General features: G+C 28.8%; 5 protein-coding genes across 8 annotated transcripts; 3 read left to right on the forward strand and 2 right to left on the reverse strand.

Annotated features, from left to right (window-relative positions):
* Window positions 1-678: 678 nt before the first annotated feature.
* LOC100169069 (mediator of RNA polymerase II transcription subunit 20) lies at window positions 679-6,689 on the forward strand. 2 transcript variants are annotated; one of them, XM_029486478.1, is made up of 5 exons: window positions 679-697; window positions 4,805-4,947; window positions 5,014-5,273; window positions 5,486-5,596; window positions 6,489-6,689. In XM_029486478.1, exons 2-5 carry the CDS (start codon window positions 4,821-4,823, stop codon window positions 6,603-6,605), a joined length of 615 nt encoding a protein of 204 aa, XP_029342338.1. In that variant the 5' UTR covers window positions 679-697; window positions 4,805-4,820; the 3' UTR covers window positions 6,606-6,689. The 2 variants fall into 2 exon arrangements, with proteins under 2 accessions (XP_029342338.1, XP_001949764.1); XM_001949729.5 differs by lacking the exon at window positions 679-697 and adding an exon at window positions 4,331-4,715.
* Window positions 6,690-9,011: 2,322 nt separating this feature from the next.
* LOC100160870 (homer protein homolog 2) lies at window positions 9,012-12,471 on the reverse strand. Its single transcript, XM_001950039.5, has 8 exons — window positions 12,209-12,471; window positions 11,958-12,114; window positions 11,748-11,879; window positions 11,379-11,657; window positions 11,193-11,314; window positions 10,494-10,675; window positions 10,276-10,421; window positions 9,012-10,193 (listed from the first exon to the last, which is right to left on the reverse strand). The coding sequence occupies exons 1-8, from the start codon at window positions 12,238-12,240 to the stop codon at window positions 10,008-10,010; spliced, it is 1,236 nt and encodes a 411-aa protein (XP_001950074.2). The 5' UTR covers window positions 12,241-12,471; the 3' UTR covers window positions 9,012-10,007.
* A 269-nt stretch (window positions 12,472-12,740) lies between these two features.
* LOC100162893 (protein SAND) lies at window positions 12,741-15,420 on the forward strand. 2 transcript variants are annotated; one of them, XM_008181471.3, is made up of 9 exons: window positions 12,741-12,978; window positions 13,073-13,215; window positions 13,340-13,565; window positions 13,761-13,958; window positions 14,043-14,286; window positions 14,352-14,527; window positions 14,616-14,736; window positions 14,872-15,153; window positions 15,242-15,420. In XM_008181471.3, the coding sequence occupies exons 3-9, from the start codon at window positions 13,348-13,350 to the stop codon at window positions 15,380-15,382; spliced, it is 1,380 nt and encodes a 459-aa protein (XP_008179693.1). In that variant the 5' UTR covers window positions 12,741-12,978; window positions 13,073-13,215; window positions 13,340-13,347; the 3' UTR covers window positions 15,383-15,420. The 2 variants fall into 2 exon arrangements, with proteins under 2 accessions (XP_008179693.1, XP_008179694.1); XM_008181472.3 differs by having other exon boundaries at window positions 13,078-13,215.
* Window positions 15,421-16,002: 582 nt separating this feature from the next.
* On the forward strand, window positions 16,003-17,628 carry LOC103308313 (pyridine nucleotide-disulfide oxidoreductase domain-containing protein 1). Its single transcript, XM_008181473.3, has one exon. It carries the CDS (start codon window positions 16,217-16,219, stop codon window positions 17,573-17,575), a length of 1,359 nt encoding a protein of 452 aa, XP_008179695.1. The 5' UTR covers window positions 16,003-16,216; the 3' UTR covers window positions 17,576-17,628.
* Window positions 17,566-18,942, reverse strand: LOC100160194 (pre-mRNA-splicing factor 38-like). 2 transcript variants are annotated; one of them, NM_001162611.1, is given in 3 exon segments: window positions 17,566-18,473; window positions 18,553-18,606; window positions 18,642-18,942. In NM_001162611.1, a coding segment is annotated over 1 exon segment (819 nt). In that variant the 5' UTR covers window positions 18,456-18,473; window positions 18,553-18,606; window positions 18,642-18,942; the 3' UTR covers window positions 17,566-17,636.
* Window positions 18,943-19,310: the final 368 nt, after the last annotated feature.

Raw genomic sequence — 19,310 nt, forward strand, 5'->3', positions numbered from 1 at the left:
TGAGAATCTGATCCACTATCCCTTTTGTTCTTTTGTATAGGCCTCTGTTAACATTAGCACAAAATATTTAAATCATTAGACAAATATTATAAGCCTATATAAGTGGTTGATTATCGATATGTTAATGGATTTTGAATACATGTTGTCGCAATTAAATATATTTTATCGGCGAAGGTGCAAGCATATTTTTTGCGGCCTAGTCAAAATGTAATTTTTAAATAATCTGTTTGGTAGGTATAGCTGGTATTTGTATCAAAAACACAGTTGAGCCACGTATATATATATATGCCAGTAGATTAAATTATAAAAATATATTTTATTCAAAATCAAATTAATCAGACAAGACTGGTACGAGTTGATGGCTCTAACTAGAGGAACTTGGCACCCCCACCCCATGCAGCATTGCAGCCACAGCCGGTAAAATAAGATTGAGAACGTTATTTTTCATTAACACGATTGAAAACGCTCGATATCTTATTTTTTTTCCAACGTTGCCAAATTTAATTGAACGATAATTTAAGCATGATAATCTGTTGATATTGAAATCAGCCAACAATATATTATGTTCTTATTAAAATTCTAATTAAAACTACAGGTCAAGGATAATATGTCTATTCTCTATATGCGACTCTGCGACTATGACCTATGAGCTATGGTAATAGACAAGGCTGGGCAATAACGAGTTAAAAATTTAAAGGTAAGTTAAAAAGTTAAGTTACTTTTAACTAAATAACTTTATTTTATTTACATAAATAACTTCTACTTAACAAGTTTCTTTTTTTTTTTTAAGTAATTCCTATAACTTAACGAGTTAATTTATTTTAGTCACGTTAATTTTGTTATTTTTCCTAATATAAATTTCATAGATTTAAAATTAAATTTTGATTTTTAAAACTTATTTATATATTATATTATATATAAAATAATAATAATTTTCTGAAAAACCAAATATTATTTATGTAATATTATTCTTTTGTTCTAAATATTAAAGACTGTCGAAGTGTTTCACATTATTTCTATATGTATATTATAGATAATCATAAAAAACATACAACTGCGTAGGTATATTTTTACACCTATTTTGAAATCAATAGAAATGAGAAAAGTGAAAAAACTATCAGTTTTAAAATGTTTACTGTTTTTCTAAAAAAATATATTATTAAAATTAGCCAATTAATGTTTTCAATAGTGTCTATAACTGTGGTTTTGACAAAAATGGTAGATAAAGCATGGTCCGACCCAGTGAAATCCAACCCAATTTTAAGTAGAATACCAATATTGGACGATTTGCTAGTAAATAGTTAAACATAACACAAACTATATTTTATCGAATTAGTATTGTATTTCTATTATATTCTGTCCCATGAGAGATCATTCCACGCACCGACCAAAACTGGTTCCTCCGCGCGACACCCTGTCATAGGGGAACAAGTTTCGATAGCAGGGTGACGTAGAGGGATGCGCAGAACCGGCATGTTCTCTCGTGGGACAGAGTATAGTTGTTTGTTCTAACAATCAATTACTTTTTATTCTTTTTCTCTTTCATGTAGAAGGTCCTTCCATACAATCTTTTTCGATGATTCCAAGTGTATTTTACATTCTGGTAAACACGCAGGTACTTATATAGCTACATTATTATTCAATCTCTTATTGTCTAAGAATCTTCAAACAACCAATTAAATTATACATATCAAAAAAATTTAATAATAACACAGATTTGAATTAAGTAATTATGAACTAAATCAAACTCTTCAGTTTCACTAGGTAGTAATTTTGTAAGTACCTACTCAACATAGGCACAAATAGGGGAGGGCTTTAGGGGCTAAGCCTCCCCCCAAACATTTCCTAACTCTAAAAAAATGACTGGTACATTTTAATGTACATTTCAATTCATAACATTTTCACGGTAATCGGAAAAAAAATCCCCCGGAAAAAAAATCCCCAACCCTAGGAAAAAATTCCCCAGACTACAATATTACTCACAACCACATGCCATGCAAATGGTTGAATAAATATTTTTTAAACATTAATTAGTATCTATAATTAATATTTAATTACAAACGTAATTATACGTATTATACGTAGATTAAAAAATTATATATTATTTATAATATTTTGTACTTAACAACTAGTATACAAAAATCGTATACAAAATAATTTATTGAATGTATGCACGAGGCACCTACTTACAGTAAAAAGACTTATTTAATTAGTTAATAGGAATGTTTTTTACAAATACAAAAGTATTTTTGCAGTATTTTCACACAAACCCGATTTTGGTTTTTGGTGTAACTCTTAAACAACTAAAACGAATGACCACAGATCTCATATGACTCATAAGTTTGTCTACCTTTGAAAAAAATGTATACAAGTAAATCAAATTACATTGTTATGAGCGTTTGAAGTTCATATTTTTACAAGATTGGATATACTCGATTTCTCATGTAGCGAATTTGCTATTTGACTCTTTTTGAGCTGTTTACGGACAATTTGAAATTACAATTTTGTATATTTTTTTTTCTTTGAATATCAATAAAGGTTTATTTGTTTGGCCAAAAAGCGTCAAAATGTAATACAATGCTCCTGATATACTGCTTAATAGCATGTTAAAAATATTAAAAATACATATTCACAATTTTTTTTATGAGCATTTAAAGTTCGATTTTTGACAACATTTGTAAAATGCTCAACTTTTATAGCTAAGGATTGAAAATTTAAAACAAGGCTCCACGCAAATAGGTTATATTATATAAATTACTAACTTATATAATAACTAACTATATAATTATATAAATTACTAACTTTATTCACAATAATATCATAAGGTGTCCGACCGTCTTCGCTCAGAATCGTTTTTCTTGTACAGTAGAACTCTGATTATCCGAACGCCAATCAAACGGACGTCCAATTAACCGGACGAAAAAAAAGGTCGGTCTTTTAAAAGGACGCCACATGTGACCACATGTGTTTTCTCCGTCTGACTAAAGCGTAACATACCAAATTTACGCTCAGAAATTCATGTGTTATGCCGCGGCTATAACGCGTTAGCTTAAAAATTAAAGCAAATCGACCTACCTACCTATATAATTTTTAAAATGTCATATGTCAATCATCCGGATATTTGCTTATCCGGACCACCCTTGACATTAATTAGGATAAGCGTGCGCACGGGGTAATCATGGTAGGCACTTGACTACTCTGCGAACTCCCCGGCCCACCTCAATATTAAATATTAATATGATAATTGATAGTCAATCATAAAATACTTTTTTACTACCTATGGTAAATGAAGTTAAATAAGGTTACCCCATCCAAATTAGTTGTTATAACTTAAGCATGAATATGAATATTATAATATATACGTAATATGTGCGTGTGTTAATTTTTTATGTACTTATGTATGTGACTACCCTGCCAGAAATTCTGCGCACGCTTATGTTAATTAGTATAATATAATATTAGTATAACATAGTATACGGATAATCGGAATTCTACTGTACAATGATATTATTATATTATTGAATTCAAATTTAACACTACCCATATTAGAGACCCACTTGTAGCCTACTGTACAGCGGAGCGACACCCACTTGACAACCCTTTATTTTTCTAATAAAACATAATTAATTGATTCAAACACTTTTTATATACTTAAAAAATGTATGTAAATATAGTAATATAATTTACTAATAATTGATAGCGTATCCATTTTATACATTTCTTTTTTTTTGTAACTGCCTCGATGAAGAAATTCTGCACACGAGCTTGAGTGACGATGCCTAAAAATGACCTAAAAATCAAAATAACAAGCAAAACTATTATAAAACAATAACATATAACTATAAATATTTTGATTGAGAATAAATATTATATGTTGTAGTGCCAATTCAATTATACAACTCACGTCATTCTTATTTTTAAATTATTTACTAATTAGGTACCTACTTGGCTACTTATAATTTTTGTATTCAGACGCTGGTAAACGATTAAGATTTATTTTTAATTTACATTTTGGGTTAGACCACGGGGAGGGCTCATGACTTTTAAAGATAGGCCCGGGCCTCCCCTGGCACCGCCACTGTAATTATTACTTATTACTTATTAGGTACCTAAGTATATATCATAATCACGGTTTAAGATAGGTCTACTATCTTAAACCGTGATCATAATTCATAGGTTGCCGGTAGGTAATTCCTGGGAAAGTGGAAAAACAGTCAAGACATCTGAATTATTTATTGAACCGATAACCAAAACACTTAGACATAGATGGCGTTGTACCGTGAATTTATTATAAGTTGATAAGAATCCTCAGCAAACATTTTATTTTTTTATCATACCGTATCCGTAATCCGTATACAGAAAATATTAAATAATCAAACGGACAACAGTAGAAAGTAGAACCAAAGAATTGAAGAAGTAGTTTTCTACTGTGTTCTCTGGGATAACGGATAGCCATTAAAATTTGAAATTGTTTGGTGTTCACTGTTTACTGTAAAGTGACAACATTTTATTGCAAACTAATGCCGAATAACTTCCAAGTAGTAATAAGTAATAGTTGGTACCAAAAATACCCAATTAGAATTTTTGATTTAGTTTGGTTATACCAATTAATATTAGTATTTTAAATGTGTTGTTGTAATGTTGTAACATATTTTAATATATTTTTTTAACATTCAACGTTTATATTTTTCAATTCTTAAAATGGGCGTTACAATGTTAGTATCTCAGAAGTTTTATTTTTTATTTTTAAATTAAAACTAACTACTTGTATGTGTTTGTATCTATTTATTTTGAATGTTTGTAGTATACAACAGTTTCCGATGAAAGAAAATCGTACAGGTGCTCAGATAATTGAATTTCTTACAAAAAGAGTAAATGCACTTGGTGCCAAACAATGTGGTACATTTCTTGTTGACTGTGAGACATACGCATCTATACCTCAATTAGGTGAGTTGTACCTAACAAAATAATATTAAATTTGGTGAAAATTAACTAAAAGAAATTCCTGTCTAGGTGCCCAACGAACATTACATGTATTTCATAATTCAGAACAGCCAGCATCAGTGTTTGCAATCCTTGATAATGGTACTGGAAAAACTGTGCCTGTTGTAGCAGATGCATTATTTGATTTGCTCTTGTTGAAAATGTCGTCTGTGTATACCTCTAAAAAATCCAAAGTTGAGATTAGAGGTCCAAGATTTGAGCTAAACGATTTTGTTATTAAAATTGGTGCAATAAATATTAATCACAATGTTAAAGGCATTATTGTGGAGGTAACAAATAATGGGATTTGTCTCATGAGTTATTATAATAATAATATTAATAAGAAATGCTCAGATTTCATATTTTCGTATAATGTTTAATACATTTATATAAATCAATTGAATGTTTTCTTAGATTTTTATTATAATTTCTAGATGCATTGATGCATTATCCATATATGTTAATTTGTCATGGTTTTAATGCGGCTTAATTTTTATTTCAGGCAGAATATCGGCCTTGTGTTGTATTTGGCTTATGTTGGGATATGTTACGAGAATTTCTTCAAGGATTTTTAGGATCTTGTGTATCAAATATCCCACCACATTATTTTCAAGTAAGTAAAATATATAAATTTGTTGGAAACAAAATACAGTTGGCTTTTATTATAAAAAAACTAATTTTTGTACAAATTAGGTAAGTTCCATTCCAAAACTATTTTCATATACATTAACACGTTGACGGAGAGTCTCTACTATAGCAGTCATAATAAAATAGGTCGAACTATGACCATGACTGGTATAACATTTATAATACATTAAAAGTCATAAAATGGCATGACTGCTAGAGCAGTTGTGTTTCTTATGGCTTCACCACATTGTAAATTATCTAGTGTCCTATTGTGACTTACTAACAATTCGGGCAAAAAAAAAAAATACCTAATCTATGGAGTTTGCCTAATGAGAGTGACTACCAAATATATGTATGTATGTATGTATGTATGTACATAACTCCTAGAGTAGTCATGTTCGTCAATATGTTAAATATATTTTTAGGTTAAGTGTAAGATATATAGTATAATAATTAACTAAACACAAATAATTATAAGTCTTATTTAATTAATGAACAGAAAAAAATATTATATGTATACTTACGTATACCTACTTCTTAGGTTCTAAATTAATTAAGGACTATTATTTTTTTTAATCCATTAATCATTCATTATTTACTATCAGAAACTGCATGAGAATATATATATACAAATGTACAAATTAAATTAGAATGAGGGGTTAAAATGAAACATTACTTTTTGATTTATAAACATGAGTCACACATTTTAAATACTGTAAAATTTATCCTTATAAATAATATTAGACGTTAAAATTATTTAATTATGTAAATTATTGGAAAATTACTCACAACCTATAATACTATAATACTTTCAATATTATTAATATCATTTGACATTTATGAATTATAAAGATGTATTTTTATAATATACTTTTCAGAACCGTATGAATGATATTTTTCAACCACTGGACACCATTCAACAGTACTTAGATCATATAACTATTTATAGAAAAGCCACTGGAATCTTACAACAGTATAATACCAATACCACTTAAATATATATAGGTATATACATATACACTAATGGGATAATTTTTTTTTGTGTTCACAAAAGCCAACATTTTTTAAATATATTTTTATTATCAATAATTAAAAATTATGTTTTAGCTACTTAATATCATTATTATAATGGAAAAATAATGTAATATATTACATACATTTTTTAAATAGCCTTAATTATATTTATTTGACTCATTGACATAATTATGCGATATGCATATTAGCATTGAGTATATATTATATATACAATATTTACTCAATTATATCAGATAAAATACAAATTTAAATAAATATAAGATTAAATACAATTTCAAATCATGTTACTAAAATATTATGATTTGAGGTACAAATGCGTAAGTAATATAATTAAACTTAAAATTAATTAGAATTATTCAGTAATGAATACACAATTAAGTAGGAATATAATAAACATATTAAATGTATATATTAAAATAACAGGTGTAATTGGCACAAATAATGCAATTAATATTTTTATAAACCTTAAATTGAAAAATTAACAAAAAGCTTGATGACATAATGATTTATCAAATGTTATATACCTAAAATATTGGCATAAAATATTTTAGGAAAGTTGAATGTTATAGATACAAATTAAAATACGAGTAAAATAAAATAAAAAACAATTCTGATTGAAAAAAAAATGTTATAGGTACTATTTATTTATAATTTGTGGCTTCAAAACAATTCTACAACACCTTTATTATCACTAATTGAATTTTTATTTTTTTAAATTCACATGTCAGATCAAACTTGTCAGCCTTTTATGGGTCGTAATAAAAAATAAATATTTTATTTGAATATATTTTGATCATTTTTATACATGAACACTATAATCAAAGTATACACAATAATTAATACTCTAATGCAATATTATTAAAAAATTAAATATATAAATAATACATTTGTCTATGAGTATTACAATTTTCTAAAAGCTTATGGTTACATCTTATGATTCATATCATTTTCGACTAACTACATACATTTATAATAAATTGTAAACACAATATTATAATTTATCACATTAAATGATATATAAATTAATCATTAAGTTGAGTAGTATTCTACAATAAAACAATTGAAACTATTCAATATGATATTACTTAAGTATTTTAAATCACAAGGAAGCCAAATGTTTATAATTAATAATTTAGGTTTTTCTTTATCATTGCAATTCTAAGTAGAAAATAAGTATAATATTATTTATCGCATTATATGTTTACAATAATATGAAAAAATAAATTCAGTCAAAAAAACTAAAAATAAATATATAATTTATAACTAAAAGTTTTAATACTTAAATATGATTTAAAACCTATTTGCATAATTAATGAAGTGAACAGCAGTAAAATATTAAAAAATTAAATTACAGATTGAAAAATTTTGTAAATTAGATAAGTATAAGTGAGTTTTTTCTTTAAAGAAAATCAATTTTAATATTTATCTATAAACATACAAAATATGGCATCGATTATTATATGTTTGTAAATTAAATAAACTCAAGATAACTATAAAAAGTATTAAAAACAATAGTATAACACATTGCACATTAATTATACAGCGGTAAGCCGCCAACATTTCTTTAATAAAAATTTTAATGATAAAGAAAAAAAATTTAACTATCAAAATAAACAAATAATCAAAAATACCAAAAGTACACTTGTGATGTGAGAATGAAATAATTGGACTTGTAAAAATAGTCTAATACTTATGATAATAATACATTAAAAAAAAAAATAATAACAATTGTAATACTTATTAAATTTAGGCCGAATTATTTGATAAGCTCTTAAATCTTAAAAAATAAATTGCACATAAAAATGTTTGAAACACTATAAATGTTGATTAACAATATTTTTCTCGTAAATCTCAGAATTATTTTTAGTATTATAGCACAAAGGAACTAAACATGGGTGGATATATAAAAACGTTAATTTTGATACTCCTTTTATTTCAACATTCATTACATTTTTTAGATGTATAAAATAATATTTATACCTAATTTTTTTAACTATTTAATAATAATACTAATTTAAATTTTTGCACAAAAAATTGGAATACTTACAATAATTTGAACAAATTTCTATTTTTTGAAAATTATATTTTTTTTATTAGTATAATTGTAAATCAATCATTCATAGGTGTATTAACTTTTTTTATTTTTGGTTTACTTAAAAGAAGATTTAATTTTATTTAGCGATTAAATATCAAAATTGGTACTCATTTGGCTATCAAGGCATCAAATAAAAGTATTCTGCGTCATTAAAATAACTAATTAATTAATTAGTTCCAAAGAAATAAGTTATGCATTTAAATTTTATCAAACAGTATTATATAAGTAGGGCTCAAAAGTTAGGAAGAATATTATACGTTGGTAAAAATTATTTTCAACTAAAAATCTTGAAAATTTAATATAGGATCTCCTTGTAATGTTTTGATAAGCATTTATAAGTAAGGAAAGTTATGGTACAATCTTTTATATACCTAATGAAATTTTTTTTCAATTATATGGCTACGCAAGTTGATATCACACAATCAAATATGCACTATCTATGAGTTATGACTATATGCCAAAATAATTGTTTATAGTATTCTGCTAATTTGTGTATGTTAGGTGTTGACACTGGTTAAAGGTACCATATTCTACCGACCATAGTCTGTCATATATTATCTTATCGATCACGTCTGGGCATCTAGATCAGCGTTGAATTCAGGTATAATTAATACTTTAAAAAAAATTTACAATACTCTTTATGATTAACACACCTAATAGTGTTAATACCATTAACATATACCGTATTGCCAGTATAGATACTATCTACTGACTCCCAAAAAAAACAAGTGACCCCCCCCCCCCCCCATAATTGTCTCGATGCAACACTGGTCTAGACACAGCAATTAATAAAATATAATTTTTTTTTTAATTTTTATATTTTGTTTGTGTATTTATCGATTTTAATTCCTATAACTTCCAAGCACTAATTATAACAGTATTTAATGGTTACATTGTATTAATACTTCTAGTTCATCAACTTTCTTCAAGATTATACAAATTTATACATAATTTATTTCTAAATCTTAGTCAATCACAAATAATGAATATACAAGAAATTAAAAATTGAATTAAGTTATAAATATGCAAAATTGATAAAAGATAATTTTATTTGTATACATTTTTGATCTAGATGAACTTGTTTTTTTTTAAATATAATATTTTCCATTGATTTACTCAATAATAGTCACTCAACAGTTTCTTATAAATAAAATAATAACATAAATAAAAAACCATATAATTATGTGATTTAAAAAAATGAATTAAATTTTAAATTGCTTTCTACGATCAATCATTTGGTATTTAACTATTCACAAATCAATATACCTTAGGTTTGAATAGCAGTTGTCATTTCTCTGTGTATTGCAGCCAATTCTTGTATACGTACAAATAGGCTATTGTTGAGTGTATCTATAACACGCCGTTGTGATTCTTGTGCTGCCAAAGCTGTTTCCAATTGTGCTTGTGCTAGGCTAACTGCAGCTTGAAGTTCTGCATTCTCTTGACTAAGTACCTAAAAACAATAAAAAAATTATAAAATTTAAAAATAATATTTTTTTCTTTTCAATAATATGTATATTTCAGTTTTTTATTACCTTGCATTTTTCTTCAAGTGGCATTCTATTCATAGTCATCTTTTGGATTTCTTCATTTTTACTTTTCAATTCACCATCAAGGTTTTCAACCTTCAAGCGTAGACTAGTTAACTCATTTCTTAATTCTGAAGCAACTTCAGATCCTCCTAAAGATAATAAGTACATTAATGTTCTACTTTTTTTAATATTATTATCCAATCAATTATAAACCAATTTACCTTTGGCTACTTCAGCGTCAAGGTATCTAGTTTTCAATCGCTGATTTTCCTCTTTATAAGATTGCAACTGGCGTTTCCATTCATCTACATTAGCTGTGCTTTCTTGTAATGCATTGGTTAATCTTAAATTATTGTTCTTTAGTGTCTGAAGTTCAATCTCCCATTTTTTTGCATTTGCTGAACTGAACGCAGAAATAAGAACATAGGTAATGATTATTAAAAAATAATTATTATTTAAAATTTTTAATTAACCTTAGAGCACACCCTTCACGGTCAAAAAGATCGGTCTTTTAGAATTTTGTTCATTGTTTAAAAATACAAAATATGAACCTATTCCAACCTAGGTACCTTCTAATTAGGAGATAAACTAAAATTAGATACAAATCCCAACTGCATACGACCTGATATCAGTAATATAAAAGTGTTCAAAGTTCATTACCAGGCATTACCTATTAATATTTAATATACAGTAAAAACCACCCTGTACGTGATCGTAAAAAATCAATCATGGGTTATTTTTTAATTGTGTTTCTAATAATTGCTGCTCAATAAACGAAATTTATAGTTAGATATTTTCATTGTGACTGGTTAGTTGACTATGATTTTTGCCATACTATGTGTAACTAAAAAGACTGTGTGTGTGTATTCTCGTAAATATTTTAAATGGGTGTGATCTAGGGTTATTAATGATAATTTTACCTATGAGTTAAAGCTAATTTTAATCTTTCATTTTCATATTTTAATTGAGATTCAGGTAACATAGAATTTCCACCACTCATACGTCCATCATTGCTCCCTTGATGTTTTGGACTCTCTGCGGCCTAGATATAAAATGTAAATTGTACAATATAACTGTTATAAAATGTTAGTATTAATATTCATTACATGATTAGCATTGGAAATCATAGTTTTAGACATCTGGTTAATCATTTGTTCAGTTGAATTAGTATCTTCAGGAGTAGTATTTGGATCTGTTGGTGTCATGTTGGGAGGTTCAATAATACTTTGACCATCAGATGACTGACTAATACGTGTAGTTACAGGACTAGCATTAGCACTTGTAATTGGTGTTGTTGAACTCATAAACGCTTGTTGAATCTGCTGTGGTCCACTTACTGCCGATTGTCTTGTTTTTTCTTTTACTTCTTCAAACTTGTGTATGAACTAATAAAATATTTAGATGGTATTTATTATTTATAACAGCTAAATTATAAGCAAAACATAGATATCTAAGATTGTTTAATTAATAAATACTTTATTCAGTTCTTGTTCAGAAGAAAACCCAAGACCATAAACAGTATTTGCCCTATTGTCGGTCCACTGACCGAATTTTTGTGATGTTTTTGTAAATGACATATTTGGAGTTATAGTACTGTTAATGACGGCCTAAATTATGTAAAAATTAAGAAATGTGTTAATAATGGTTAGCTTTTAATTTTGTTAACAAATATTTTAGATACATACTTTGCTTCCTTCAACACTAATGATGCGATACAATGCCCGGTGGGAGTCGAAAAAGAATGAAACATTGACAGCCACTGTAGATGCCGATATCCATGATTTTTTTGTCTTAGGATCTATGTGGAACACATGGGCCTTGCATGTAAATATTGGCTGCTCTCTAAAGTACAGAATTAAATTATGTAGGAATAAAATAATACACAAACAAATTATATAAAATAAATAAACATAATATTATATATAACAACACTAACCCCATGGTATCCTTTCCCAGAGTCATAGCCATCAACGAAAAGTGTTTGGAATTTGGAATTCGTGTAAACTGGTTAAAGGACAACTGTATAATACTAATTTACAAATCGCCGATATTAGACACCTATAACATCGACAAACAACAATTTGCGATATCTGTACAGTGTACGCTACTATGATAATTCCGCAAGCGACAAAATGTATAGCTGGAGGTACGCGACCCGGGACTGGGACGTTATGCGGGCCAAATATTTGTTTATCAATCAATTTCGATGAATACGCTTTTCTGATAAGAAAACAAATTGACCAGAAAATGCGCGTGCGCACCGCGGACCAACGCCCATTTGCGTGTGCGGTCTCGTTTATCTCATGATACTGTGATAGTATGCTTATGGTTATCTCTAACGAAAACCAACTTTTTTACTGTTTATAAAAAAAAAAATCAGTGTTTTATTCGTTTTTTTCTCGTTATTCTTTTCATCACAACTCTTATCACCACTGACTGAAAACAAACAACAAATATAAAGTACAAATATAAATAAATAATATGTTATCACGGAGTCTTATCTGCGATTTTTGTGCGACGATAATAAATAATAATATTCTGAATTTCTGAAAATCTGAACAATATGAACGATAAATTTTGTGCTGTGCCTGTCGAGTGTCGAGTACTCAGTACTCACGACGTGCCGAACTGTTGAATGCCCATGACCGCCAAATGCCATCTGAATGTGCTGCTCGTTGGTGTTGAATTTTTGCCACCAGTTTAAATGTAATTATATATTATATTCGCTGCTTAGGGCTTGTGATTGACTGGTCGTGTGAGGATCGAAGCTGGTCTTTATAATTGTTTTATACGTTTTCAGTGCAGGTTCCAAAGTTTCTGCAAAATCGTTTTCCTCTATTACCATTGCCAATGTGGGTTTTTTACTGAATTGAGTTGTTTGGTTTGTATTAAACCATTAAGTATTTCTATGCATTCCATATTCATTGGATTTCTATTACCCAGGTATGATAATATATAATCTCCAAAATTTTTTTTTCTTATAAATTAATCAACAGTCATGTAATGACAAAATGTGTTCTTTACAATGTATTTTTTAGTGAGATACTTATTAATTTTGTTCTTCTAGGATATGATATGGAGAAAACTCAAGAAACTGACACAGACACACTGATTTCTGATATAAATGATATTGCAATACACGATCCAGTAATTAGTAAATCTGTTACTGAAAATGAGCCTGAACCAAGTAGTTCAGAACAGGGAAGTTCTTATGAAATTTTATTTGATCAACTTAAAGAAAATAACAAACATATATTTGTTTTAAGTACAGCTGGTAAACCTATATACACACGGTAAATATAATATTGTTAGTAAGCATGTGTGGAACAAATGCAGTTGGCCGGACATTATTCAATGTATTAATAAGATGTAGATTATAAAAATATTAAATAAATAAATATTGTAAATGTTTAGTTTCCGGTAAATTGCATTTATATCTCAAAAATAACACTTCTTATTAATTTTACTTTTATACATTTCATGTATAGGTTTGGAAATGAAAACCAAATGGCCTCCCTTTTTGGCTTAATGATAGCTTTAGTGTCGGTGACCCAAGATTCAAATGACACATTACAGTCGATTTGTTGCGGTCAGACTCGAATAGTGTTTTTAAATAAAGATCCTATCATACTGGTCGGTGTTTCCCAATCTTCTGAGCCGAATGACCAAATTAAAAAACAATTAACGTAATTTATAATATACCATAAATACATCTAAAACTAAATTAATAAAATTTTAATAATTTTAAATGAATATGTTTTTGCTTTCAGATATGTCTATAACAATATAATTAGTACATTGACATTAACACAGTTAAAAAAAATCTTCCACAATAGAACTAATTTTGATTTGAGGCGATTAATGAGTGGATCTGAAAGATTGATAGACAAGCTTATAACGTTTACTGAGACTGATCCAGGATTTTTATTGGATTCCATTAGTTGTCTACAAATGCCATCTAGTAGCAGAGATAAAATAACACAAACCATATTGACACAATGCAGTAAAATAAAAGTAAAAACTTAATGATATATTTTTAATTATTTTATTCAATATTAATAAATATTTGGTATCTTTAGAATTTAGTATTTGGTTTATTGATTGCTCAAAAACACATTATATCGATTGTACGTATGAAAAAATACTCGCTGCATGTATCCGATATTCACTTAATATTAAACCTAATCAATTCAACAGAATCGTTTAAAACAGCAGAGACTTGGACACCTATTTGTTTACCTACATTTGATTCTAGGTAAAAATAATATTCTTTAAATATATTTTTTTTAAATTATTAAACCAAAATAGTCTTCTCATTGTGTTTGTGTTTATAACTTTTTCAGTGGTTACATGCACGCTCATATATCATATTTGGCAGAAGATTGTCAAGCATGTCTAGTTTTGTTAACAATTGATCATAATCTTTTTTTTGCACTTTCCGACGCCAAAAGAAAAATCACAGAAGTATGTTTTATTTACTTAATGTTTTAATACTAATCTTGCTTCATTGCATAGTCATTTATAACTATTGGACTGTATGAAAATGTTATTTACCTATTAAATAAATATATATATATATATATATATATTTTGTAATAGAAAATGCGTTGCAATGATTGTCTCCATGAAATCAACGAAGCTATTATTCGTCAACCCGTCAGCTTAGCACGAGCAAATATTACTGGACTACGGCATCTTTTGTACAAGAACAAAAACCGCTCACAACACTGGTGCCCTCCATTTACTTCTCCATATAATACCATCGCACTACAACAAAACCTCATGTCAGTTTATAGTTCATTGATCAGCCAAATGAATTTCCCTGGTCGTACATTGAAAGTAATTTTTCAACAATTAACAGCTGAAACTATGCTGGCTTGGGTATGTAAATTATGTATAATATGATTATATTATGTAGAAAAATTATATTAGAAGTTAAATTATATGAGTGATTTTGACATTCTTCTAGGCAACTGACGATGTTGAATTGTATATGAGTTTTGAGCCACTAGTTTCTAAAGAATGTGCGACAAATGCCGTAACTAAACTAACTCAATGGATGAAAAAAGAAGAGGATTCGTTGTTTATATTTAATATTCCCATGTTTTAAAATTAACTATTATATGTAATTGAATCCAGAATTTGTGATAGTATTAATTATATATTAATAGGTAATATATATTCATGATTATACTTAAGGATTATAAATAATAGTTATACATTTTCAACTTTTTAAGTTCTTCTACAATATCTTTCTTTATATCAGTTTGAAAAATATGTTAAATTTATAAAATTAAAAATAATAAAGAATGATTGTTAAGTATGTTTTGATATTCTTACAACTAGTTTTTTCAATATTATTTGTAATTTTATTAACTCCAATTATTTAAGAAAAATATAAATTATTTCAACTGTGAATATATTAGTTGAGATTGATAGTTGTCACAATTATAAAATATTGCCTAGAAATTGTATCTATAAAATATTCAAACATGATTTTTTTATATTTGTTGTTACCTACTTACACAATGTAATATAAATTGTAAATTTGTGAAATACTCAACTTATTATTGTATTTATGTGTGTTATGATGAAATGTATAAAAAATAATTAAATTGTTATTATTGTTCTTTGTAATATCCAACATAGTTATAGATTATATTTTTTGTATTATTTTTTGATTTCTTAATTTCTCCCTCTTCAGTTTATTCCATAATGATTGATAGTGTTATCACTTGGTAGAATTTTAAATATTTTCAAAACTGTAAATGTTTATATTTTGTTCTCTGTTTAGTATATACTTTATGTATTCTGATTTGATAATTTATTATATAATATAAATATGTGTGAACCCGTAGTTTATAAATTATAATCGAGATTATGGAATGTGAGTACCGTGCAACTATTATTATTATTATTATTAATTATCATAATAAATAGCACAATGAGTCAGAACCAGCGAATTGACTCGACTTACGTTGTGATCGGTGGTGGTATAGCTGGTATAAGTTGTGTTGAAGCTTTGAAATTGTATACAACAGAGCCAGTGCTGTTAATTTCAGAATCGCCAATTGTTAAAGTGGTCACTGATATAAAGTTTTACACCAAAATTGCTACAGGATTCAAAGTCGAGGATAGAAATCTCCAATGTATTGAGAATACAGAATACATAATAGATAAAGTTATAGCAGTTAACTCAATTGAGCACATAATTTATACAGAAAATCATCAGGAAATCAAGTATAAAAAATTGTGTTTGTGTACAGGCGCTACTCCAAAACTGTTGGATGACAAAGATTATGTTATTGGATTGCGTGATACACACTCTGTGGAGTATTTTCAATCAATTGTTGGTGCTGCTAATAGAGTATTGATTGTTGGTAATGGTGGTATTGCCACAGATTTGGTGTATAAATTAAATGGTATTGAAATTATTTGGGTTATTAGGGATGAACACATTAGTTCACATTTTCTGGATGCTGGAGCAGCAGAGTTTTTTAGTAACTACCTAAACACTCAGCAATCAAGTGACAAAGTAATAAAAAGATTTAGATATTCTGGAGAACGTACCTCTGGAGCTGCACTAGGTCCTGACTGGCACTGTGGTGCAATGTTTGGAAACCATGACGGTAAAAATGTTATTATCGAGTATAAGGCTGAGATCAAAAATATTTCTAAAAGCGATATAGTAAGAGTAGAATTAACAAACGGCAAAGTGTATGAATGCGATTTTGTTGTATCTGCTACTGGAGTAACACCGAATAGCAATTTGGATATAAGAGACGGTACTAGTGTTGACATTGCTAGTGATGGTGGTATTAAAGTAGACTGGAAAATGGAAACAAGTCTGTCAGATATTTTTGCAGCCGGTGATGTATGCACTGTAGATTGGACTTCTGAACATTGGTTTCAAATGAGACTGTGGACTCAAGCGAGACAAATGGGAATGTATGCAGCCAAGTGCATGCATTTTAAACACATAAATGAAACACTGTTGCAAGACTTTTGTTTTGAACTGTTTACGCATGTAACATCATTTTTTGGTTTCAAAGTTATATTATTAGGCTTATATAATGCACAAGGATTGGACAAAAAGGAATGTGAGCTATTGGTTCGTGTAACCAATGGTCAAGAATACATAAAATTAGTATTACAAAACGGAAGAGTAGTTGGAGCAATGCTTATTGGAGATACAGATCTCGAAGAAATGTGTGAGAATTTAATACTGAACCAAATTGATGTAACTAATTTAATGGATGATTTGTTAGATCCTAATATTGATATAGAAGATTATTTTGATTGAATTCAAATTATTTATTTGTTGAAAAAAAATATACATGTATTTACAATTGAAAAGTGTTGTTTTATTTTCTATAAGGTGATCTTGACCTATGTCTTCTTGATCGTTCTCGATCATGACTTCTACTCCTTCTATGTCGGTCTCTATCTCTTCTATCGCCCCTATCACGATCTCTTCGATCTCGATCTCTATCTCTATTCCTCTTATCACGCTCTCTGTCTCTTCTTTTTTCTTTCACAGGGGAATGTTTATTCCTGTGTTCCTTTTCTCTTCTTTTATCTGTAGGCTCCTCTTCATCTGATGATTCAACACCTTCTTCTATGTCCTCTTCAAGTATAGAAACTTTGGGTTCTAACTCATTATTTTCTTCCAGTACATGTCTGCTTTGTATACGTGGTAATATAACGTCACAAACACGTTCGTCTCGTAGCAGTGAGTCAATAAATTCATCAATGTATATAAGCTCGAACTGGCCATCCCGATTTTGTCTTCTTAACTTACGACTGTCTGCCAACAATGGTTCCAGATATTTATAACAATCCACTGACGAGCCTGTCAAACGCATATAAAATGCCCCAAGCGCGCGGACATATTTGAATTCTTCATTTTTTATGAACTCCACAATGATGTCTTTTTCTGGTTGTATTTGTAACATCTTCAACGTCAAACACAAGAAAGGTGTGGGTTTGATATTACCTCCAAATACTCCACCTATAAATCGCATTAACATGGCCTTGTCCACCAATAACTCGGCAGACAAAGCAAAGCATTCTTCTTTCCAGAACTTATTGTCGTAAATACGAGACCGGATGATCTTTTCTATCAAATACTGAGGATTTGTCCCGTGAATGGTTTTTGCATCTTTTACCGTTCGATTGGCCATCCTTTTGTCGAGTACTTACTGTTAAATAATAGTAATTGGCACGTTAAATTAGTGAATAATCAATATTATAAAAAAAAAAAAAAAACATTAAACTTACATAATATTTAACTATTAAAACACCTCATGGGCACAACGGACAACGGTGCCCGGATACCCGGTATCTTATTCTATGCCCGGAACGGCGGAACAGCTCACTGGCCAGTGTCCACTGACCACTGCTAACTCAAGTCACTGATTACTATCAGTGGTGTCTGACGAGCAGTGCTAATTAACCAAATACTTTAAGTATTTTCTACACGTTCGGCCGGTCTGCTAAAAGTCTATGCCCTATAGACGGTGTATGTACTATGTGGTTGTGTGGTATTTATTTTCTATGCGCCAATGTACTATGTAGTATTGTGGTACTAGACAACTATGTAATATTATGTAAACGATAATACGACATGACACTGGGACAGCTGATGCTTACCTGTCAATAGAGAAAACTGACAACAAAAGGCCGATTATAAACGTCCGGCCCCACGTCTTACATGTAGGCTAAAATACAGTGTTGTCACGCGGTCAATAAGTACAACGGACAACATAATATTGTACAGTATCCGTGGATTCATTACCCAAATGGCCAGTTGTAGCTTACTAGCTGCAGCTAGGGCCCGTTTAACGTTTTACAATCATAGTTTAAACCGCGGTTACGCTTGAACCACTGATTTTACCGGCCGAATTCGGTGGTTTAACCGGAGTTCAACTATTCTAATACGGGCACTAAACCGGTTTAAAATTATCCCTCACCGGGATAGTGAACCATGTAAATGATATAGTGCAAACATCCCGGTGCATTATTTTTCACACCGGTTT

The sequence above is a fragment of the Acyrthosiphon pisum genome, chromosome A1 (assembly GCF_005508785.2).
Source record: "Acyrthosiphon pisum isolate AL4f chromosome A1, pea_aphid_22Mar2018_4r6ur, whole genome shotgun sequence".
NCBI classification, from domain to species: Eukaryota; Metazoa; Arthropoda; class Insecta; order Hemiptera; family Aphididae; genus Acyrthosiphon; species Acyrthosiphon pisum.